The 26,304-nt window shown below is 41.1% G+C and overlaps 1 protein-coding gene across 3 annotated transcripts in view; it reads left to right on the plus strand.

Annotated features, from left to right (window-relative positions):
- Positions 1-25,871, plus strand: part of TM7SF3 (transmembrane 7 superfamily member 3) — a 38,541-nt gene extending 12,670 nt beyond the window's left edge. For all 3 annotated transcript variants that reach the window (XM_075855769.1, XM_075855770.1, XM_075855768.1), the window contains exons 2-12: positions 14,283-14,437; positions 17,938-18,088; positions 18,411-18,531; positions 18,636-18,807; positions 19,682-19,859; positions 20,234-20,320; positions 20,454-20,534; positions 21,129-21,281; positions 22,409-22,506; positions 22,926-23,088; positions 23,974-25,871. In XM_075855769.1, coding sequence (XP_075711884.1) covers positions 14,283-14,437; positions 17,938-18,088; positions 18,411-18,531; positions 18,636-18,807; positions 19,682-19,859; positions 20,234-20,320; positions 20,454-20,534; positions 21,129-21,281; positions 22,409-22,506; positions 22,926-23,088; positions 23,974-24,236 — 1,622 coding nt within the window. In that variant the 3' untranslated portion in view covers positions 24,237-25,871. The remainder of the gene's footprint in view (positions 1-14,282; positions 14,438-17,937; positions 18,089-18,410; positions 18,532-18,635; positions 18,808-19,681; positions 19,860-20,233; positions 20,321-20,453; positions 20,535-21,128; positions 21,282-22,408; positions 22,507-22,925; positions 23,089-23,973) is intronic.
- Positions 25,872-26,304: the final 433 nt, after the last annotated feature.

The following is a 26,304-nucleotide window of genomic DNA, read 5'->3' on the forward strand; positions in this document are numbered from 1 at the left end:
TGGAACAAACTCAGCTGTGACAGGTCTAGGAGGTTTTAAGCTCCTGAATGGAAATGAGAACGACTCCATTCACCGACAGCAAGCAGAAATCTGGTTTTTAGAAAGTCCTATAAAAATAAGACCTAAATCATAGGCCTTATTCACACGAACGTGTCCGTTTTGCACGCGGAAAAAATCACAGCGTTTTTCTTGCATTGCAGTGACATCCGTGTACGGCGCGCGCCTGCGTCTTTTACGTGCGCTTGTCATCCGTATGTGACGCGTTTTTTTCTGTCCGCAAAAAAAACGGAAGGTTTTTGTTGTTCCTCATTTCTTTAGCAGCTGTTGCGTGAATCACGGACAGCAAACGGATGACGTCCGTGTGCTGTCTGTTTTTTTCACGCACCCATTGATTTCAATGGGTGGCTAGGTGCGCAAAAACGCACCAAAATAGGACATGCAGCGAGTTTCACGCAACGGACACTCGCATGAAAAATAACGCATGTGCGCGGCCCCATTGATTTTCATAGGTCCTTATGGTGTCCGTGAAAAAAGAAACGGACAGCACGCGGACGTGAAACACGCAAGTCTGAATAAGGCCTTAAATTGAAGTTGGGCTTTATCTGTTCTCCGACATTCCAGCGCTCCCTTGTGAGGGAAAAAGATTGTTCTGCTCATTTATGAATAGAATGCTATAGTGCAGTAAAGACTGACACTTAGGCCGGGTTCACACAGAGTTTTTTTGCAGGCAGAAAATCGGACTCAAAATTCTGTTTGGAAGGGGGCCCCGGTAACTGCGGCTTCTATCGGCAGATATGTCTATTATATAAGGGGGCGACGCTCCGTATCTACTAATAATATTTGTTTACTATTAGCAATAAAACTCCTCAAACTTTTCAGTCAGGCCCTGTTCACACCTGTTGTTTTTTGGCGTGGAAAACACGTCAAACGGCCGAAAACACCTGACATTGATTTCAATGGGAGGCGGAGGCGTTTTTTTTCCCTGCGAGCAGAAAAAAATGCTTGTGGGAAAAAGAAGCGTCATGACCTTTCTTCAGGCGTTTCAGTCTCGGACCTCCCATTTACATTAACGGGAGGCAGAAAAAGCCGTTTTTGATGCATTTTTTTTGCCCGCGGTTCTCAATTGCAAAAACTTCAGTGTGAACGGGGCCTTAGGGTAGGGCTGGGCAATTAATCGAAATTCAGCGCAATTAATCAACTTCAGTTTTGGTTATGGGATGGGGGAGGGTAAAGGGAATCTTCCTCTTTGTAGCTTCAGAGAATTTCTCCAGTTTCAATTCCCTCAAATGCAACATCTTTTCCATTTTGATGCCACCTCCGCCAGTTTTCACAAAATTGGGCGGGGCTTAGCAGGAGGGGGCGGGTCATGTGGTAGACACTCCGGTGCACGGCATCAGAGCTGTGTTGTAACGAGTCCTACAGCTGTGTGTCCATCACATGACCTGAAACGATTTTTCTCCATTGGACGTAAACTATAGGTTCATATTGAATGACAGCAAGCAGAGATCTTGAAAACCTACCGTAGTTTGATACAGAAAGTATATTGGAACATTTTTAGCACTTTTTAATTATACAAAGAGTAACATTTATTTGCTGAAACCGGAATACCCTTTTAATAGTTTTTTTATTATTGGCCCTTAAAGGGGTATTCCGACCGCTGATATTAACGGTCTACCCATAGGTTACTTTGGAGATGTCTGATAGGTTGGGGTTCCAGAGGTGGGATCGTTGCCTATGGGGTTCCCGTGCCAACCGAAATGTCTGTCGGCCAATAAAGAGAGAAGCAGAGGGCAGTCAGACCTGAAGTGTGTGCACGCTTGGTTCTAGCGATCAATGGGGGCTCAGTAGCCGGGTCCCACCGATACGTCAGTACTATCTGCTCAACCACTTTTCCAGGTTAGGACCCACTGACGATCAGCTGACGGCAGGGTCTGACATCCAAAATCCCCGATCAGCTTCTTTCAGCCATACATTTTTCCTCCAGTGACCACTACTGGGGAAATGTTGTATTACATGTAGATCGTAGTCGCGTCAGGTCCTCCAAAGCAAGAGGAGCTCTACACTCTGACTACAGCCCTACTTGATCAGATTCACCTGGTGCAGCCGTCATGCGACCTGTGTAACGACTTCTCCAGGTGATCACATTTGATACAGTAGTAAAGATCGTATAGAATGGCGTCCATGTCCAGCGGAATAACGAAATACTGACACCCCCATAACTTCCCTGTACAGACGTCTTGTGTTTATTTCTGCAGTTTCATAAACATCAGAGGCTAATTATGGTTTCCCCGCGTCAGGACCTCCGCGGGGTCTGAGGTTTCTTGGAAACTAGTTTCATCTTCATTCACAGGAAAGTCAAAAACTGCAGATATTATGTAACAAGATTACTGACAGTGACACCTACATGTGGGGCGAGGAATTAATATTTATTCCGTTGTATATTTAGCAGCGCTGGACGCAGATGGTAATCATTCGTGTCATACAATATCAACATCATAAAATACTGCCCCCTATATACAAGAATATAACTATTATAATACTGCCTCCTATATACAAGAATATAACTACTATAATACTGCCCCTATATACAAGAATATAACTACTATAATACTGCACCTATATACAAGAATATTACTACTATAATACTGCCCCCTATATACAAGAATATAACTACTATAATACCTCTCCCTATATACAAGAATATAACTACTATAATACTGCCCCCTATATACAAGAATATAACTACTATAATACTGCCCCTATATACAAGAATATAACTACTATAATACTGCTCCTATATACAAGAATATAACTACTATAATACTGCCCCTATATACAAGAATATAACTACTATACTTCCCTTATATACAAGAATATAACTACTATAATACTGCCCCTATATACAGGAATATAACTACTATAATACTGCCCATATATACAAGAATATAACTACTATAATACTGCCCCTATATACAAGAATATAACTACTATAATACTGCTCCTATATACAAGAATATAACTACTATAATACTGCTCCTATATACAAGAATATAACTACTATAATACTGCTCCCTGTATACAAGAATATAACTACTATAATACTACCCCTATATACAAGAATATAACTACTATAATACTGCTCCTATATACAAGACTATAACTACTATAATACTGCTCACTATATACAAGAATATATCTACTATAATACTGCTCCTATATACAAGAATATAACTACTATAATACTGCCCCTATATACAAGAATATAACTACTATAATACTGCCCCCTATATACAAGAATATAACTACTATAATACTGCCCCCTATATACAAGAATATAACTACTATAATACTGCCCCCTATATACAAGAATATAACTACTATAATACTGCTCCTATATACAAGAATATAACTACTATAACACTGCCCTCTATATACAAGAATATAACTACTATAATACTGCCCCTATATACAAGAATATAACTACTATAATACTACCCTTATATACAAGAATATAACTACTATAATACTGCCCCTATATACAGGAATATAACTACTATAATACTGCCTCCTATATACAAGAATATAACTACTATAATACTGCCTCCTATATACAAGAATATAACTACTATAATACTGCCTCCTATATACAAGAATATAACTACTATAATACTGCCCCTATATACAAGAATATAACTACTATAATACTACCCTTATATACAAGAATATAACTACTATAATACTGCCCCTATATACAAGAATATAACTACTATAATACTGCCCCTATATACAAGAATATAACTACTATAATACTGCCCCTATATACAAGAATATAACTACTATAATACTGCTCCTATATACAAGAATATAACTACTATAATACTGCCCCTATATACAAGAATATAACTACTATAATACTGCCCCTATATACAAGAATATAACTACTATAATACTGTCCCCTATATACAAGAATATAACTACTATAATACTGCCCCTATATACAAGAATATAACTACTATAATACTCACCCTATATACAAGAATATAACTACTATAATACTGCCCCTATATACAAGAATATAACTACTATAATACTGCCCCTATATACAAGAATATAACTACTATAATACTGCCCCTATATACAAGAATATAACTACTATAATACTGCTCCCTATATACAAGAATATAACTACTATAATACTCACCCTATATACAAGAATATAACTACTATAATACTGCCCCTATATACAAGAATATAACTACTATAATACTGCCCCTATATACAAGAATATAACTACTATAATACTGCCCCTATATACAAGAATATAACTACTATAATACTGCTCCCTATATACAAGAATATAACTACTATAATACTGCTCCCTATATACAAGAATATAACTACTATAATACTGCTCCTATATACAAGAATATAACTACTATAATACTACCCTTATATACAAGAATATAACTACTATAATACTGCCCCTATATACAGGAATATAACTACTATAATACTGCCCCTATATACAAGAATATAACTACTATAATACTGCTCCTATATACAAGAATATAACTACTATAATACTGCTCCCTATATACAAGAATATAACTACTATAATACTGCCTCCTATATACAAGAATATAACTACTATAATACTGCCTCCTATATACAAGAATATAACTACTATAATACTGCTCCTATATACAAGAATATAACTACTATAATACTGCTCCTATATACAAGAATATAACTACTATAATACTGCCCCTATATACAAGAATATAACTACTATAATACTGCCCCTATATACAAGAATATAACTACTATAATACTGCCCCTATATACAAGAATATAACTACTATAATACTGCCCCTATATACAAGAATATAACTACTATAATATTACTCCTATATACAAGAATATAACTACTATAATACTGCCCCATATATACAAGAATATAACTACTATAATACTGCTCCTATATACAAGAATATAACTACTATAATACTGCCCCTATATACAAGAATAACTACTATAATACTGTCTCCTATATACAAGAATATAACTACTATAATACTGCTCCTATATACAAGAATATAACTACTATAATACTGCCCCCTATATACAAGAATATGACTACTATAACACTGCCCCCTATATACAAGAATATAACTACTATAACACTGCCCCCTATATACAAGAATATAACTACTATAATACTGCTCCTATATACAAGAATATAACTACTATATTACTGCTCCTATATACAAGAATATAACTACTATATTACTGCTCCTATATACAAGAATATAACTACTATAATACTGCCCCCTATATACAAGAAAATAACTACTATAATACTGCCCCCTATATACAAGAATATAACTACTATAATACTGCCCCCTATATACAAGAATATAACTACTATAATACTGCCTCCTATATACAAGAATATAACTACTATAATACTGCTCCTATATACAAGAATATAACTACTATAATACTGCCACCTATATACAAGAATATAACTACTATAATACTGCCCCCTATATACAAGAAAATAACTACTATAATACTGCCCCCTATATACAAGAATATAACTACTATAATACTGCCCCCTATATACAAGAATATAACTACTATAATACTGCTCCTATATACAAGAATATAACTACTATAATACTGCCCCCTATATACAAGAATATAACTACTATAACACTGCCCTCTATATACAAGAATATAACTACTATAATACTGCCCCTATATACAAGAATATAACTACTATAATATTACTCCTATATACAAGAATATAACTACTATAATACTGCCCCATATATACAAGAATATAACTACTATAATACTGCTCCTATATACAAGAATATAACTACTATAATACTGCCCCTATATACAAGAATAACTACTATAATACTGTCTCCTATATACAAGAATATAACTACTATAATACTGCTCCTATATACAAGAATATAACTTCTATAATACTGCCCCCTATATACAAGAATATGACTACTATAATACTGCCCCCTATATACAAGAATATAACTACTATAACACTGCCCCCTATATACAAGAATATAACTACTATAATACTGCTCCTATATACAAGAATATAACTACTATATTACTGCTCCTATATACAAGAATATAACTATTATAATACTGCCTCCTATATACAAGAATATAACTACTATAATACTGCTCCTATATACAAGAATATAACTACTATAATACTGCTCCTATATACAAGAATATAACAACTATAATACTGCTCCTATATACAACAATATAACGACTATAATACTGCCCCTATATACAATAATATAACTACTATAATACTACTCCTATATACAAGAATATAACTACTATAATACTGCTCCTATATACAAGAATATAACTACTATAATACTGCTCCCTATATACAAGAATATAACTACTATAATACTGCTCCTATATACAAGAATATAACTACTATAATACTGCTCCTATATACAAGAATATAACTACTATAATACTGCTCCTATATACAAGAATATAACTACTATAATACTGCTCCTATATACAAGAATATAACTACTATAATACTACCCCTATATACAAGAATATAACTACTATAATACTGCCCCTATATACAAGAATATAACTACTATAATACTGCCCCTATATACAAGAATATAACTATAATACTGCCCCCTATATACAAGAATATAACTACTATAATACTGCCCCTGTATACAAGAATATAACTACTATAATACTGCCTCCTATATACAAGAATATAACTACTATAATACTGCCTCCTATATACAAGAATATAACTACTATAATACTGCCTCCTATATACAAGAATATAACTACTATAATACTGCCCCTATATACAAGAATATAACTACTATAATACTACCCTTATATACAAGAATATAACTACTATAATACTGCCCCTATATACAGGAATATAACTACTATAATACTGCCCTATATACAAGAATATAACTACTATAATACTGCTCCTATATACAAGAATATAACTACTATAATACTGCTCCCTATATACAAGAATATAACTACTATAATACTGCCTCCTATATACAAGAATATAACTACTATAATACTGCCCCTATATACAAGAATATAACTACTATAATACTGCTCCTATATACAAGATTATAACTACTATAATACTGCCCCTATATACAAGAATATAACTACTATAATACTGCCCCTATATACAAGAATATAACTACTATAATACTGCCCCTATATACAAGAATATAACTACTATAATACTGCCCCTATATACAAGAATATAACTACTATAATATTACTCCTATATACAAGAATATAACTACTATAATACTGCCCCATATATACAAGAATATAACTACTATAATACTGCTCCTATATACAAGAATATAACTACTATAATACTGCCCCTATATACAAGAATAACTACTATAATACTGTCTCCTATATACAAGAATATAACTACTATAATACTGCTCCTATATACAAGAATATAACTACTATAATACTGCCCCCTATATACAAGACTATGACTACTATAACACTGCCCCCTATATACAAGAATATAACTACTATAACACTGCCCCCTATATACAAGAATATAACTACTATAATACTGCTCCTATATACAAGAATATAACTACTATATTACTGCTCCTATATACAAGAATATAACTATTATAATACTGCCTCCTATATACAAGAATATAACTACTATAATACTGCTCCTATATACAAGAATATAACTACTATAATACTGCTCCTATATACAAGAATATAACTACTATATTACTGCCCCTATATACAAGAATATAACTACTATAATACTGCTCCTATATACAAGAATATAACTACTATAATACTGCCCCCTATATACAAGAAAATAACTACTATAATACTGCCCCCTATATACAAGAATATAACTACTATAATACTGCCCCCTATATACAAGAATATAACTACTATAATACTGCCTCCTATATACAAGAATATAACTACTATAATACTGCCCTATATACAAGAATATAACTACTATAATACTGCCCCCTATATACAAGAATATAACTACTATAATACTGCTCCTATATACAAGAATATAACTACTATAATACTGCCCCCCTATATACAAGAATATAACTACTATAATACTGCCTCCTATATACAAGAATATAACTACTATAATACTGCCCCTATATACAAGAATATAACTTCTATAATACTGCCCCTATATACAAGAATATAACTACTATAATACTGCTCCTATATACAAGAATATAACTACTATAATACTGCTCCTATATACAAGAATATAACTACTATAATACTGCCCCCTATATACAAGAATATAACTACTATAATACTGCCCCCTATATACAAGAATATAACTCCTATAATACTGCTCCTATATACAAGAATATAACTACTATAATACTGCCCCTATATACAAGAATATAACTACTATAATACTGCCCCTATATACAAGAATATAACGACTATAATACTGCCCCTATATACAAGAATATAACTACTATAATACTGCCCCCTATATACAAGAATATAACTATTATAATACTGCCTCTATATACAAGAATATAACTACTATAATACTGCCCCTATATACAAGAATATAACTACTATAATACTGCTCCTATATACAAGAATATAACTACTATAATACTGCCCCTATATACAAGAATATAACTACTATAATACTGCCCCTATATACAAGAATATAACTACTATAATACTGCTCCTATATACAGGAATATAACTACTATAATATTGTTTTTCTCCTCTAGTATGTAATAACTCGGGATATTTATTATAGAGGGCACAGACGTAAAAATTATAGGCTATTTGGAGATATTTTATAGGTTGTGTAATTCAGTATAATGTCTCTTATTATGGAGAGTGATTTGAGTTTGTTTCCCATACTGTAATTAATATGATTATAGGAAGTGCTGAGAACAATTTACAGAGTAATTTGATATAAGGACAATTCAGCCATTTATGTAACTAATTGGCCGAGCAGAAGGAGGAAGATATCCGAACGTGGGCGGCATCTATAGAATGAATGTTGGTTTCTGTATCTGCATTCCTGTCTCTTACCCAGGGAATGTTTCTATACAATTCGGCCACCAACCCTAAACATAGCAGCTTATAATAGTGCTGGAGTGATATAAGAGGATCGGCTGATATCAGTCACACATATGATGTAATGTCTCTGGAGGATATAATAGTACTGGAGTGATATAAGAGGAGCGGCTGATATCAGTCACATATGATGTAATGTCTCTGGAGGATATAATAGTGCTGGAGTGATATAAGAGGAGCGGATGATATCAGTCACATATGATGTAATGTCTCTGGAGGATATAATAGTGCTGGAGTGATATAAGAGGATCGGCTGATATCAGTCACACATATGATGTAATGTCTCTGGAGGATATAATAGTACTGGAGTGATATAAGAGGAGCGGCTGATATCAGTCACACATATGATGTAATGTCTCTGGAGGATATAATAGTGCTGGAGTGATATAAGAGGAGCGGCTGATATCAGTCACACATATGATGTAATGTCTCTGGAGGATATAATAGTACTGGAGTGATATAAGAGGAGCGGCTGATATCAGTCACACATATGATGTAATGTCTCTGGAGGATATAATAGTACTGGAGTGTTATAAGAGGAGCGGCTGATCTCAGTCACACATATGATGTAATGTCTCTGGAGGATATAATAGTGCTGGAGCGTTATAAGAGGAGCGGCTGATATCAGTCACATATGATGTAATGTCTCTGGAGGGTATAATAGTACTGGAGTGATATAAGAGGAGCGGCTGATATCAGTCACACATATGATGTAATGTCTCTGGAGGATATAATAGTGCTGGAGTGATATAAGAGAAGCGGCTGATATCAGTCACACATATGATGTAATGTCTCTGGAGGATATAATAGTACTGGATGTTATAAGAGGAGCGGATGATATCAGTCACACATATGATGTAATGTCTCTGGGGGATATAATAGTACTGGAGTGATATAAGAGGAGCGGCTGATATCAGTCACACATATGATGTAATGTCTCTGGAGGATATAATAGTACTGGAGTGTTATAAGAGGAGCGGCTGATATCAGTCACACATATGATGTAATGTCTCTGGAGGATATAATAGTACTGGAGTGATATAAGAGGAGCGGCTGATATCAGTCACACATGATGTAATGTCTCTGGAGGATATAATAGTACTGGAGTGATATAAGAGGAGCCGCTGATATCGGTCACACATATGATGTAATGTCTCTGGAGGATATAATAGTGCTGGAGTGATATAAGAGGAGCGGCTGATATCAGTCACACATATGATGTAATGTCTCTGGAGGATATAATAGTACTGGATGTTATAAGAGGAGCGGCTGATATCAGTCACACATATGATGTAATGTCTCTGGAGGATATAATAGTGCTGGAGTGATATAAGAGGAGCGGCTGATATCAGTCACATATGATGTAATGTCTCTGGAGGATATAATAGTACTCGAGTGATATAAGAGGAGCGGCTGATATCAGTCATACATATGATGTAATGTCTCTGGAGGATATAATAGTACTGGATGTTATAAGAGGAGCGGCTGATATCAGTCACACATATGATGTAATGTCTCTGGAGGATATGATAGTACTGGAGTGATATAAGAGGAGCGGCTGATATCAGTCACACATATGATGTAATGTCTCTGGAGGATATAATAGTACTGGAGTGATATAAGAGGAGCGGCTGATATCAGTCACATATGATGTAATGTCTCTGGAGGATATAATAGTGCTGGAGTGATATAAGAGGAGCGGCTGATATCAGTCACACATATGATGTCATGTCTCTGCAGGATATAATAGTGCTGGAGTGATATAAGAGGAGCGGCTGATATCAGTCACACATATGATGTAATGTCTCTGGAGGATATAATAGTACTGGAGTGATTATAAGAGGAGCGGCAGATATCAGTCACACATATGATGTAATGTCTCTGGAGGATATAATAGTACTGGAGTGTTATAAGAGGAGCGGCTGATATCAGTCACATATGATGTAATGTCTCTGGAGGATATAATAGTACTGGAGTGATATAAGAGGAGCGGCTGATATCAGTCACACATATGATGTCATGTCTCTGCAGGATATAATAGTGCTGGAGTGATATAAGAGGAGCGGCTGATATCAGTCACACATATGATGTAATGTCTCTGGAGGATATAATACTACTGGATGTTATAAGAGGAGCGGCTGATATCAGTCACACATATGATGTAATGTCTGGAGGATATAATAGTACTGGAGTGATATAAGAGGAGCGGCTGATATCAGTCACATATGATGTAATGTCTCTGGAGGATATAATAGTGCTGGAGTGTTATAAGAGGAGCCGCTGATATCGGTCACACATATGATGTAATGTCTCTGGAGGATATAATAGTGCTGGAGTGTTATAAGAGGAGCCGCTGATATCAGTCACACATATGATGTAATGTCTCTGGAGGATATAATAGTACTGGAGTGTTATAAGAGGAGCGGCTGATATCAGTAACATATATGATGTAATGTCTCTGGAGGATATAATAGTGGTGGAGTGATATAAGAGGAGCGGCTGATATCCGTCACATATGATGTAATGTCTCTGGAGGATATAATAGTGCTGGAGTGTTATATGTAATGTCTTGGAGGATATATAGTGGAGTTATAATGGAGTGATATAATGAGGAGCGGCTGATATCAGTCACATATGATGTGAATGTCTCTGGAGGATATAATAGTGCTGGAGTGATATAAGAGGGAGCGGCTGATATCAGTCACATATGATGTAATGTCTCTGGAGGATATATAGTCTGGAGTGTTATAAGAGGAGCGCTTGATATCAGTCACATATGATGTAATGTCTCTGGAGGATATAATAGTGCTGGAGTGATATAAGAGGAGCGGCTGATATCAGTCACACATATGATGTAATGTCTCTGGAGGATATAATAGTACTGGAGTGATATAAGAGGAGCGGCTGATATCAGTCACATATGATGTAATGTCTCTGGAGGATATAATAGTACTGGAGTGATATATAGAGGAGCGGCTGATATCAGTCACATATGATGTAATGTCTCTGGAGGATATAATAGTACTGGAGTGTTATAAGAGGAGCGGCTGATATCAGTCACATATGATGTAATGTCTCTGGAGGATATAATAGTGCTGGAGTGATATAAGAGGAGCGGCTGATATCAGTCACATATGATGTAATGTCTCTGGAGGATATAATAGTGCTGGAGTGATATAAGAGGAGCGGCTGATATCAGTCACTATATGATGTAATGTCTCTGGAGGATATAATAGTTCTGGAGTGTTATAAGAGGAGCGGCTGATATCAGTAACATATATGATGTAATGTCTCTGGAGGATATAATAGTGGTGGAGTGATATAAGAGGAGCGCTGAAATCAGTCACATATGATGTAATGTCTCTGGAGGATATAATAGTGCTGGAGTGATATAAGAGGAGCGGCTGATATCAGTCACATATGATGTAATGTCTCTGGAGGATATAATAGTGCTGGAGTGATATAAGAGGAGCGGCTGATATCAGTCACATATGATGTAATGTCTCTGGAGGATATAATAGTGCTGGAGTGATATAAGAGGAGCGGCTGATATCCAGTCACATATGATGTAATGTCTCTGGAGGATATAATAGTGCTGGAGTGTTATAAGAGGAGCGGCTGATATCAGTCACATATGATGTAATGTCTCTGGAGGATATAAGTGCTGGAGTGATATAAGAGGAGCGGCTGATATCAGTCACATATATGATGTAATGTCTCTGGAGGATATATAGTGCTGGAGTGATATAAGAGGAGCGGCTGATATCAGTCACACATATGATGTAATGTCTCTGGAGGATATAATAGTACTGGAGTGATATAAGAGGAGCGGCTGATATCAGTCACATATGATGTAATGTCTCTGGAGGATATAATAGTACTGGAGTAGTGATATAAGAGGAGCGGCTGATATCAGTCACATATGATGTAATGTCTCTGGAGAGGATATAATAGTACTGGAGTGATATAAGAGGAGCGGCTGATATCAGTAACATATATGATGTAATGTCTCTGGAGGATATAATAGTACTGGAGTGTTATAAGAGGAGCGGCTGATATCAGTAACATATATGATGTAATGTCTCTGGAGGATATAATAGTGGTGGAGTGATATAAGAGGAGCGGCTGATATCAGTCACATATGATGTAATGTCTCTGGAGGATATAATAGTGCTGGAGTGATATAAGAGGAGCGGCTGATATCAGTCACATATGATGTAATGTCTCTGGAGGATATAATAGTGCTGGAGTGATATAAGAGGAGCGGCTGATATCAGTCACACATATGATGTAATGTCTCTGGAGGATATAATAGTACTGGAGTGTTATAAGAGGAGCGGCTGATATCAGTCACATATGATGTAATGTCTCTGGAGGATATAATAGTACTGGAGTGATATAAGAGGAGCGGCTGATATCAGTCACATATGATGTAATGTCTCTGGAGGATATAATAGTACTGGAGTGATATAAGAGGAGCGGCTGATATCAGTAACATATATGATGTAATGTCTCTGGAGGATATAATAGTGCTGGAGTGATATAAGAGGAGCGGCTGATATCAGTCACACATGATGTGATGTCTCTGGAGGTTCCCGACACTGTACATATGTGATATATATGTCCTCCACATGTATAGATATAACCAGAGAATTTCTCATGTCTCTGCCGGGGTCCTGCTTACAATGTGTCGCCAGACGGCGTCGCTTTGCCATGACATCTGGCGGCAATAATAGGAGCCCTATAGCCTTTTTTCATCCTGAGCAGCCTGTTTTATGTTGCAGGTAGGAAGAGAAGTGTTTGTGGTGTAGAAATGCATAACCGTGCAGAGATTTAGGCCATTCAGAGTCTGTGGAAAGCTGGGTGACATCCACCATGGGCAGCGTAATGGCAGCTGGCTACTAGTCGGTGTAGAGGAAACGGTTGGACACCAGAGGAGGACTTGGGGTCTTCTATTTCTTAGTCATTGTTGGGGAGCACCCCTGTATCCGGTGTGCAGGTCCTCGTGTACGGAGGACATTAATACAGAACATCCCGGGGTCCAGCGGCCGCCCCGTATTAACCCTCCATCTTCTGTCTCCGGTTCACAGGACTCACTGAAGTGTCGATGGGAAGGTCGACAGAAATTAAACTGAATCTTTCCTCCCCCACCGAGATCCTTCTACAGAACATTCCCAGCAACGTCTCCTTCATCCTCCTCCAAGTGCACAGTCAGTACATCAACGTGACGCTGTCCAACACCAAGGTACGAACCCGCCCCTGCGCCCCTCTACTACAAGTATCCACCTGCCACCCACCTACTACCCCCCCCCCCCCCGCCACCGCGACCCGCCTACTACCCCCCGCTATCCACCTACTATCCACTGCCACCCGCCTACTACCCCCCGCTATCCATCTACCCACCTACTATCCACCGCCACCCACCTACTATCCACCGCCACCCACCTTCTACCCCCGCCTACTACCCCCCGCTATCCACCTACCACCTCCCGCTATCCACATACCCACCGCCTCCCACCTGCTACCCACCGCCACCCACTATTCTGCTGGTGGAGTCACTGTGTACATATATTACATTACTTATCCTGTACTGATCCGGAGTTACATCCTGTATTATACTCCAGAGCTGCACTCACTATTCTGCTGGTGGAGTCACTGTGTACATACATTACTTATCCTGTACTGATCCTGAGTTACATCCTGTATTATACTCCAGAGCTGTACTCACTATTCTGCTGGTGGAGTCACTGTGTACATACATTACTTATCCTGTACTGATCCTGAGTTACATCCAGTATTATACTCCAGAGCTGCACTCACTATTCTGCTGGTGGAGTCACTGTGTACATACATTACATTACTTATCCTGTACTGATCCTGAGTTATATCCTGTATTATACTCCAGAGCTGCACTCACTATTCTGCTGGTGGAGTCACTGTGTACATACATTACATTACTTATCCTGTACTGATCCTGAGTTATATCCTGTATTATACTCCAGAGCTGCACTCACTATTCTGCTGGTGGAGTTACTGTGTACATACATTACATTACTTATCCTGTACTGATCCTGAGTTATATCCTGTATTATACTCCAGAGCTGCACTCACTATTCTGCTGGTGGAGTCACTGTGTACATACATTACATTACTTATCCTGTACTGATCCTGAGTTATATCCTGTATTATACTCCAGAGCTGCACTCACTATTCTGCTGGTGGAGTTACTGTGTACATACATTACATTACTTATCCTGTACTGATCCTGAGTTACATCCTGTATTATACTCCAGAGCTGCACTCACTATTCTGCTGGTGGAGTCACTGTGTACATACATTACTTATCCTGTACTGATCCTGAGTTACATCCAGTATTATACTCCAGAGCTGCACTCACTATTCTGCTGGTGGAGTCACTGTGTACATACATTACATTACTTATCCTGTACGGATCCGGAGTTACATCCTGTATTATACTCCAGAGCTGTACTCCCTATTCTGCTGGTGGAGTCACTGTGTACATATATTACATTACTTATCCTGTACTGATCCTGAGTTACATCCTGTATTATACTCCAGAGCTGCACTCACTATTCTGCTGGTAGAGTCACTGTGAACATACATTACATTACTTATCCTGTACTGATGATACTGAGTTACATCCTGTATTATACTCCAGAGCTGCACTCACTATTCTGCTGGTGGAGTCACTGTGTACATACATTACATTCCTTATCCTGTACGGATCCGGAGTTACATCCTGTATTATACTCCAGAGCTGCACTCACTATTCTGCTGGTGGAGTCACTGTGTACATACATTACTTATCCTGTACTGATCCTGAGTTACATCCTGTATTATACTCCAGAGCTGCACTCATTGTTCTGCTGGTGGAGTCACTGTGTACATACATTACATTACTTATCCTGTACTGATCCTGAGTTACATCCTGTATTATACTCCAGAGCTGCACTCACTATTCTGCTGGTGGAGTCACTGTGTACATACATTACATTACTTATCCTGTACGGATCCGGAGTTACATCCTGTATTATACTCCAGAGCTGCACTCACTATTCTGCTGGTGGAGTCACTGTGTACATACATTACTTATCCTGTACTGATCCTGAGTTACATCCTGTATTATACTCCAGAGCTGCACTCATTGTTCTGCTGGTGGAGTCACTGTGTACATACATTACATTACTTATCCTGTACTGATCCTGAGTTACATCCTGTATTATACTCCAGAGCTGCACTCACTATTCTGCTGGTGGAGTCACTGTGAACATACATTACTTATCCTGTACTGATCCTGAGTTACATCCTGTATTATACTCCAGAGCTGCACTCACTATTCTGCTGGTGGAGTCACTGTGTACATACATTACATTACTTATCCTGTACGGATCCGGAGTTACATCCTGTATTATACTCCAGAGCTGCACTCACTATTCTGCTGGTGGAGTCACTGTGTACATACATTACTTATCCTGTACTGATCCTGAGTTACATCCTGTATTATACTCCAGAGCTGCACTCATTGTTCTGCTGGTGGAGTCACTGTGTACATACATTACATTACTTATCCTGTACTGATCCTGAGTTACATCCTGTATTATACTCCAGAGCTGCACTCACTATTCTGCTGGTGGAGTCACTGTGAACATACATTACTTATCCTGTACTGATCCTGAGTTACATCCTGTATTATACTCCAGAGCTGCACTCACTATTCTGCTGGTGGAGTCACTGTGTACATACATTACATTACTTATCCTGTACGGATCCGGAGTTACATCCTGTATTATACTCCAGAGCTGCACTCACTATTCTGCTGGTGGAGTCACTGTGTACATACATTACTTATCCTGTACTGATCCTGAGTTACATCCTGTATTATACTCCAGAGCTGCACTCATTGTTCTGCTGGTGGAGTCACTGTGTGCATACATTACATTACTTATCCTGTACTGATCCTGAGTTACATCCTGTATTATACTCCAGAGCTGCACTCACTATTCTGCTGGTGGAGTCACTGTGAACATACATTACTTATCCTGTACTGATCCTGAGTGTAATGTCTGTACACAGTGACTCTACCAGCAGTATAGTGAGTACAGCTCTGGAGTATAATATAGGATGTAACTCAGGATCAGTACAGGATAAGTAATGTATGTACACAGTGACTCCACCAGCAGAATAGTGAGTGCAGCTCTGGAGTATAATACAGGATGTAACTCCGGATCAGTACAGGATCAGTAATGTATTGTATGTACACAGTGACTCTACCAGCAGTATAGTGAGTACAGCTCTGGAGTATAATATAGGATGTAACTCAGGATCAGTACAGGATAAGTAATGTATGTACACAGTGACTCCACCAGCAGAATAGTGAGTGCAGCTCTGGAGTATAATACAGGATGTAACTCAGGATCAGTACAGGATAAGTAATGTATTGTATGTACACAGTGACTCCACCAGCAGAATAGTGAGTGCAGCTCTGGAGTATATTAAATATTGTATTTAATATGTAAGTTTTATAAAGATAAAACTTACATATTGCAGTATCAGATTGAGATGTAATTCTGTACTAGTCCTCCTGATTAAACAGGTGCAGGACTTGTTACAGTGTGTCAGTGCTCTGTATGATTGGATCCCTGGTGTAATATTGTCTGTAGTCATCGCTGATCTGTACTTTTTCCTTTTCACTTTTTGGAGATTCTTTTGTTTCTTGACTTCCAGATCCCCAATATAAATGACTCTGAGACCGGCAGCGACGCTGGACTCCTGACCGTCCTCCGCACCAACCAGACTTTGTGCACCTGGTACCTGGAGACCTTATACCCGGATCCACTCCTGGCATCGGCCGTCACTATCCCATACACAGAGAGGGGTACGATACTCGCTCAGAATCTCCTCTCTGTACTGGGAACTTTTCAGCCATAATTATCGCTCTACAATGGTCCTCATCCAGCTTTCCAAAACCCCTGAATGGCAAATCTGTCTAGTGGTCCGTCGTTCTCGCATATTACTGCATGACCAGGAATATTTCTCATTCAGGAGACTAGGAAAGCAGGTGTAATAACGAACGTATTGATTGTGACCCGGCTTTCCCAGAAACAGATATCACTAAGGAATAGAATTCCAGGGCTGGTATTAACTGTGAATAATGACTGTAATAATTTACCCTATAATAACGGACTTCCTGTCCCCAGACCCGATCCCCGGAGCCTGTAACCTGGAGTTTAACTTGGACATTGACCCGAACGTATATCTGCAGTACAACCTCTATGAGACGGTCATCATGTTCGCTCCTGCCAATCTGGGCCATGCCAGGTATGAGTAACACCCGCATCCTTGAGAGGAGGGTGAGCACCCGCTGATAACATACTGTGAGCATATGACACGTGTTATATAAATGACACCCCCTGTACCCCCAGAGAGGGCACTGCTCCGCCTTGCGATGTCCAGATGGGCCAGGAATCCAGGTGGCGTCTGCAGTACGACATCTACCAGTATTTCCTGCCAGAGAACAACCTCAATGACTCCGTGTTGTTGGCACAGCTGCAGAAGATGGCATTGGGCCCGCTGATCACTGCCAACGGGATTAAGGTACGGAGATAGGAGAGGAGCGTGCTGGAGGACAGTGACCTGTGTGATGAGGAGTGGAGAAAAGTGGGAGCGTACGTGAGTGTCGTAGCTGTAAAAAGTGCTCCCAGCAGCACAGAGTATTACAGGAGATGAGTGCATGAATCTGGGGGTTATAGGGTTATGTGAGATTAGGAGGGGAATAGAAACGAGTGGGTGGTCACAGATTGAGGGTTGCATAGTGGGAAGGGCAAGGATATCCCGCAGCACAGAGTATTTCAGGAGAGGAGTGTGCTGGTCTTGTGGGGACTGTGACCTGTCCTCTCATGTGATAGTGAGGACAGGGCTGTATGTGACCGGAGCAGCGTCATGAGCCCTACACTGTAAGTAGCAGGATTCCCAGCAGCACAGAGTATTTCAGGAGGGGAGTGTGCGGGGCAGTGACCTGTCCTCTCATGTGATAGTGAGGACAGGGCTGTATGTGACCGGAGCAGCGTCATGAGCCCTACACTGTAAGTAGCAGGATTCCCAGCAGCACAGAGTATTTCAGGAGGGGAGTGTGCGGGGCAGTGACCTGTCCTCTCATGTGATAGTGAGGACAGGGCTGCATGTGACAGGGGCAGCGTCATGACGTGAGGAGGTGAATGGAGACTGGTGGGAGGTCACAAACAGTGACAAAGCGGAGAAACGGGGTCACCCAGCAGTACAGAGTATTTCAGGAGGGATATTTAGCATCGATTTTTACAACCATGTATCCCCCCTATATGCTACACAGACCATTATTACAGGTGACCTATAACATCAGTTGAATGTCACCCATGTGGGCACTTTTCTTGTCTGGTCGGTTGTCATATTAGGGGGCATCATTTTAATGGGAGTACCTCTGTTATTTTGCCAGCTGGCCACTCTGACCGCCAACGACAGGACCACCATGTCCTTCTCCTCTATTCCCGGGCAAGGAGTCATTTACAATGTGGTCGTCCGTGATCCGGTCCTGAACACGTCTGCAGCCTATGTGCCGGTCCATACGTACGCCTGCAACTTCTCCGCAGCAATGGACAACTGCGCTGCCCTTGGTAAGGACCCCGCAACGTCTGAAGGGGGGCAGTACGGTTATGGGCAGTCTATCAAAGATGAGGGGTATTCCCGTCAGACATTTGACATATCCAATTTCCACCCAGTATACGGCGCCCAAATCATAGCGAGTGCCATATTCCGATATCCTGACCTCCTGCAGGTGGGCCGTTTTGGCCCATCGGAAGCGCCATGGTTGCCCATGTGTGTTACCTTTACCCTAAGGGGGTAGAGCACTGCTGATAATGGCGCTGGGGGCAGGTGGCGAGGGCTCGCTGACTGGTGAGGCGCTATTTTCGTCTTTGGCGTGATTAAATTTCGCCCCATGGCCATATAAACGGGCATTATAATATCCTCATCCTGCTTTTATTTGCAGGTAAAGTATCAACCAAGGTTTTCTTCACCTTCTGCGCCGTCTTCGGTCTCTTCATCTGCTTCTTCGGACATCGGTATCTTAAGATTGGTGAGTCCCTCCCGGTCCCTGATGATCGGTGTTACACCCCTCGTGTGCTGCTGTCAGACATCCGGGTGACTCCTCATTTGTATCTTGAAGTTTTTTTTCCGTTTCGTACTGATACTGATCTGTTTTTTTCCAGATTTCTTCTCCATGGGGTTTATAATCTTTGGATTTTTCATGTTCATCCTTCTCACAAAAGTCACGCTTCTCAACCACGACGGTAAGAAGGTATTTTATCTGTCTTTCCATGATCTAGTAAATTGCTTAAGATCAATAGATACCTAAAGTTCAGGAAGTAGCTGTCTGATACATACCATTGTCAGCCATATTGGCTCCTATAGAGCTGTTATTTCTGTCACCTGTCACACAGACACTCCTCCCGCACCCTCTTTCAAGGCTCCCTTGCAGTCAATCACATGGAGAGAAAGAGCAGCTATCTGACCGTAGCCATTGCCAGCCATAGTGGCTCTCTTGGGGTTTCTGTTTTCGTCACCTGGTCACACAGAGTTCTCCTCCAACTTCCTCTTTCATCTCTTCCTAGCAATCAATCCCACCATTCCTATCACTGTACAGAGACCGGTTTCTCTGAATCTATATACCTGTACGGTGTGAAACATGATAAGCTATTTGTGACCAAAAAACAAGGGTTGCTGGGTAGTGTAGTTCAGTGGTGACTTCAGCGAGGGAGGAAGTAGCTAACTTCTCCTACTCTAATACATTGTATTGTGTCAAATTTTAATCTTCTGCAGGTTTATAAGAAGAAACGTTGCGTTCGTTTAACTTCATGCCAGTGGTTTTTTTTCTTTCTCCGCAGCTCGTCTGTCGCTGACTGCGTTGACCGGTATTGTTGGGGGGCTGCTGCTGGTTGGCTACTGGTGGAGATTCGGCTGCATTTACCTCTGTTTGATGCTGGTGGGGCTAGTGCTGGGGTTCCTTGTGGCAGCCATTGTATTTTTCACTCCAATAGGTAAAATATAAAGTGTTAGACTTTGTTCCCGTCTCCTTTGTGGGCTCCATTAGGGGCCTCCGTGGCGGATCCGGCAGAGATCACCGGAGATTACGGGAGAAAATAGCGCCTCATGCTGCGCTTCTCTCTCTAGGTAAAACGACAGACAGCCCGACGGAAATTCGACAGAACCCATTGAAATCAATGGGTTCCGTCACCTGCCGGTGGTGTCCGTCGTGCAACGGAACCGTTTCTTCCATTATTGCCTTGTTCTGTTCCTCTGACGGAGCAGGACAACTGAACACGCCGACCCAGGTGTGAACACAGCCTTACCTAGTTATTATCTGGAAATAAATACAGTTCATCATTTTGATTCCATGTCCAGGATATCCGTTGCTGATTTTAAGGTTTTGCTGTATCTCCATGGTAACAGACTACAAAGCAACCCAGTGTAGTCTGATCCTGCAGTCAAGTGTTACTCCAATCTTTTTGCCTCCTCTTCTGCTGTCTGTAGGTTATCAAGACGACAGGGAGTGGAGTAACACGTGACTGCAGGATCAGACTACACAGGGTTTGTTCGTAGTCTGTTACCATGGAAACACCCAGGACTGCATAGGAGCTGTATAGACAATTTTTTTTATTTTTTTGTCATGACCGATTGCAAAGTTATTTTAGATATATTGGACCAATTTAAGAAAAAGGCCGTACACGCCATTTGAGGAATTCCTCTTTCATTTAATGGGTTTGCCCGAAAGTTTAAAAAAACAACAAACCTCACAATGCTCACCGGTTAAATCCCTCGCCGCTCCAGCATAGATGAGCTTCATAGCGATCGCTGTGAGTTCATGCTGATAGACTGCGGTGAGTGATCTCCCAGCACAGGACTGTACAGCCGATCCAGCTCTGTCAGTCACACTGCGGTAGTCCCGCCCACATTCAGCTGCTGGCATTGTAAACATTGCAGCCAGCGCAGAATTACTGAGGAGGTTTTTACTTCGGATGCCCCGCTCCTTTTTTTCTTTTTTTCTTTAATCCATTTACTAAATATCTGACTCCTGGACCGCCCTTTGAAGGCGACGCTGTTGATTGTTAATTTAAAGTGACCCCCCCGTGTGATAAATCTAACTTGTCGCGTGTCCGTCCTGCAGGAGATTATTCCACGTTCCGGAATGACAGCGTATTCTGGTTGTCGTTCACTTGTATCGCCTTGATGGTACCGGTCTGCCTGCTCCCCTTCCCCAAAAAAGTGAGTATTTTAGTAATTTTTTTTTCTCTGATGGAAAAAGACCGGTTCCCTTTAAGGCCCTGTTCACACTGCAGATATTGCGTGGCGGGTTCCGCCGCAAAATCGGCCGCGGAAATCTTCCTGCTGCCGGCAAGAAGATTCCTCCCTCCCATTGACGTCAATGGGAGGTTCGGACGGGCCGCTTCTTCTTTCCGCTAGCGGGAAAAAAAATGTCCTCTGTGTGAACATACCCTAATGATGTAACGCCCGGCCACTAACGCTGGCATCAATGAAACTACGCACCGGGTGAAGATTGTGTTGCATGTCAATTGCGTTGTACTCCTGTATGGATGGTGGTGAAAGTCGTGTGAATAAAGTTGTCGAGTAGTCCTGATCTTAAAGGGGATCTCCGACTAATCCGTCTCTTCCCTCTCTGATAGCTGAATATCCTGACCTGCAGCGTGGTTGGGTCCTATACCGTGGTCTTGGCGATTGACAGTTACCTGTACACCAGCCTCAGCTACATTACTTTAAATGTCCTCAAGAGGGTGCTAAACAGCGACTACAGCACCGCGTACAGCAGCGTTCCGTTCCAGAAAAACGGTAAGCGAGACGTCTGCGTTCACATACGGCTCTGTTTACAACGCTACGTTGCGTCTGTATAGGATGATCCAATAGACCCCCCAAGGTAGACTGGCCCTTTAAGGCTAATGCTGAGCATCCTGGCATCACTTATTGGCCTTGATCTATGGAAGCATAAAAGAGCGTAGCTGCAATGTAAATCATGGTGGAGGGTCAGAGGAGCCTATGATCAGAATGGAGGTGGATTTTAGACAACCCCCCCCCCCCTCATATTTATATTAGTTGATCCCATGGATCTGCCTTCTACCACCCTAGTCCTGCTTGTGCCCGCTTTGCCACGTGACGTCAGGACCCGTGTTCCGTGATGTTGTGACATTGTCAGGATCTGTTCTAGGATGATCCATTAGACCTGCCAAGGTAGACTGCCCCTTTAAGGCTTAATGCTGAGCATCCAGGCATGACTTATTGGCCTTGATCCATGGAAGCATAAACGAGCAGAGCTGCAGTGTAAATCATGGTGGAGGGTCAGAAGACCCTATGATCAGACAGGAGGTGGATTTCAGACTACTTCAAAATATAGGCTGAATTTATATCCGTTCATCCCGAGGATCTGCCCGCTGCCGCCCCAGTCCTTCTTGTGCCCGCTTTGCCACGTGACGTCCGGTCGCAGCGCTCTGTGATATCGTGATATTGTCAGGACCGGGGCAGCAGCTGGGGGTCAACGGGCTAGGAAGACCCCAATAGGTAAGTGTAGTCTCCTAGATCCGCTGCCGTGGTAACGCAGAAAAATCTGTGATCGATCGTTCCGCTGCGGATTTGAATCTTTGAGAATCTGCGCCAATCATTGAGTAGAAAGTAATCGAAGACCCGTCCGCCCCGTCTAACGTTTTCCTTTCGTCTCCACAGACTTCGTCATCATCGCGGTCTGGGCGATCCTCGTAGTTACCGGCGTGACGACCCAGCTGTACAGAGAGAGGGAGAGGCCGACTTTCCCGCCGACCCCCTACGTGATCTGGAAACGCGACCGAGAGCGGCGGATCACGAACATCCTGGATCCCAGTTATCACACGCCCCCCCTGAAGGATCGGCTCCTGGCCAACCTGGCTCGATTAAGAGATTTCTTCCGGAAGGAGCAACCGCGGGGGGAGAGGACCCCCCTGCTGCTATAGCCGAAGTACAGCCTGCTGGTCCAGCCGGGGCGCGGACTCGTCACAACTACAATATTGGGATTCATCACCGCTCGGACGGCAGGAGTTGCCTGTAAACGCAGCGCTGCAGGGAGCGTCGCTCCGCCGTATAACGTGTTTACCTAGGACTGCGTGAGAGGCGGGACTCAGTATTGGCCTCCGCTGCAGGTGAGGCGTCCATAGGAAACCACTGGCAAGCAGGTGGCGGCTTCCGGCTACCTACTGACCTACCTTCTGCTGGAAGCCATTATCTGCTTGAAATGTCGCCAGCCCGAGGTGCGTATTGCACTTTAAGAGGGTCTCCGCCTAAATTCATTGTTACAAAAATCTGATTACTACAGCAGTAAGTGAAGTAAAGCTGTATCCATAGCAACCGTTGTGTCTCCGCCAGATCGTCACTGACTGCGGAGAAGAGAGAAGCCGCGTGGCAGCGGACGGGTCGTGGCGTTCCTCCTCTCAGCCCTCTCTTTATTAATCAGATTTTTGGTATAACATTTGGGTGGTGTTCCCCTTTAAATGATGTCACGTGGCGCACTCCTTGGGTGGTCTCCGTTTCAGACATTCCGCCACTATTTTATTTTTTTTCCCTGTGAGTTTTTATATTCGAGGTTAAGACCCGATGTCTCTGTCATGAGGCTCGGAAACACTATGGAGGTGCTAGACCTTTATAAACACTTAAAGGGGCTCTCCGGGATTTTATAATTCCTGTATAATATCACAGCCCTCCGCGTCCTCGTCAGTCAGGTAGATAACATTTCATTACTTGTATCACGGAAAGCTGGGTGACTGTCTAATTGCCCTTACGTCTCCGACTAGGGTTGTCACCCAGCTTTCCCAGACTCCTGAATGACAAATCTGCCTCGTAATACAGTGGTAGAGCCTCATGATTCATATTGCGGCAAAACTGGATGGATTTGCCATTCAGGAGTATGGGAGAGCTGGGTGACAACCCCTGTTGGAGCAGTAATAGCAGTCATACTAGTTGTCACCCAGCTTTCCTAGAAGCAGGATCGAATTTTTACCAACGTGAGGAGTCAAGGGCTTATATTTTCTGGGGATTTTTTTGGTCCTGAGGGCTGCGTCACTTATGGACGCCATCTATTTAAGCCCCATCCCCCACTATCCCTCAAGAGGTATAATATGACCGAACACTATTTATAAAATACTGGAGCGCCCCTTTAAGGGAGGATCAACCATCCACTAATGTGCAGCTCGACAGGAGCAAGGCATTATGGGTCACACTCGTCATGTGACGCTCAGTCATTTCTGGGTCAGGCTACCCCCCCCTAGAACGACGCCAGCCTTGTTAGGGCGCGGTCAGTGTTTTATCTAAATCACGTTTGATTGTCACACACACCCCCCCCCCCGAAAAAAGCGTCTGTGAACGCGACCGTTTTCTTTATAGTATTACTCCCCCTCTGTTCGCTTTATACCACTATCAGAAGCGTCTCTCAGGGTCACACGGCGCAGTCGCCTCCTCGTCGTCGCTCTTTAACGTGTTTTTTTTTTTTTTCATATTCTGAATTTTGTAAGAAAAATAAATAAATAAAGTTATCAGCTGAGAATTTATTTACTAAAACTCCGATTTCCAGAAGTAAAATGTCACTTTGCAAATAATTTTTGTGTTTTTTTTTTCTTAATGTTGTCGCGGGGTCCATGGGCGAAAAAAATAAATCTTTTATTTATTGACTATGGTGTGCGGGAGTGAAGTGTGACAACTATATTCCCGTGCCTGAAATATCCTCAGCAGTTGTCACTTCCCTTCCCCCACTCCCCATGGCAGTTCATACACCAAACATTCCTCAGCAGGGGGCGACAATGAGCACAGGAGAAAAAGCTCCTCCCGTTAAAGGGAGTTCTGCGCTCCACCCTGATGGGAGGGATTCCCAATTCTTGCCTGGGAACAAAATGTATCTCCGCAGCTCCCAAAAACAACCCTTAGCCCATGTTCACACTGGGCGTCAACACCGCGCATTTTCCACAACGTATTTCATAGCGGAAAATCCGTATCAGCAAAGTGGATGAAATTGAACAAATCTCCACACGCTGC

The sequence above is a fragment of the Rhinoderma darwinii genome, chromosome 3, assembly GCF_050947455.1.
Source record: "Rhinoderma darwinii isolate aRhiDar2 chromosome 3, aRhiDar2.hap1, whole genome shotgun sequence".
In the NCBI taxonomy this organism is placed as follows: domain Eukaryota; kingdom Metazoa; phylum Chordata; class Amphibia; order Anura; family Rhinodermatidae; genus Rhinoderma; species Rhinoderma darwinii.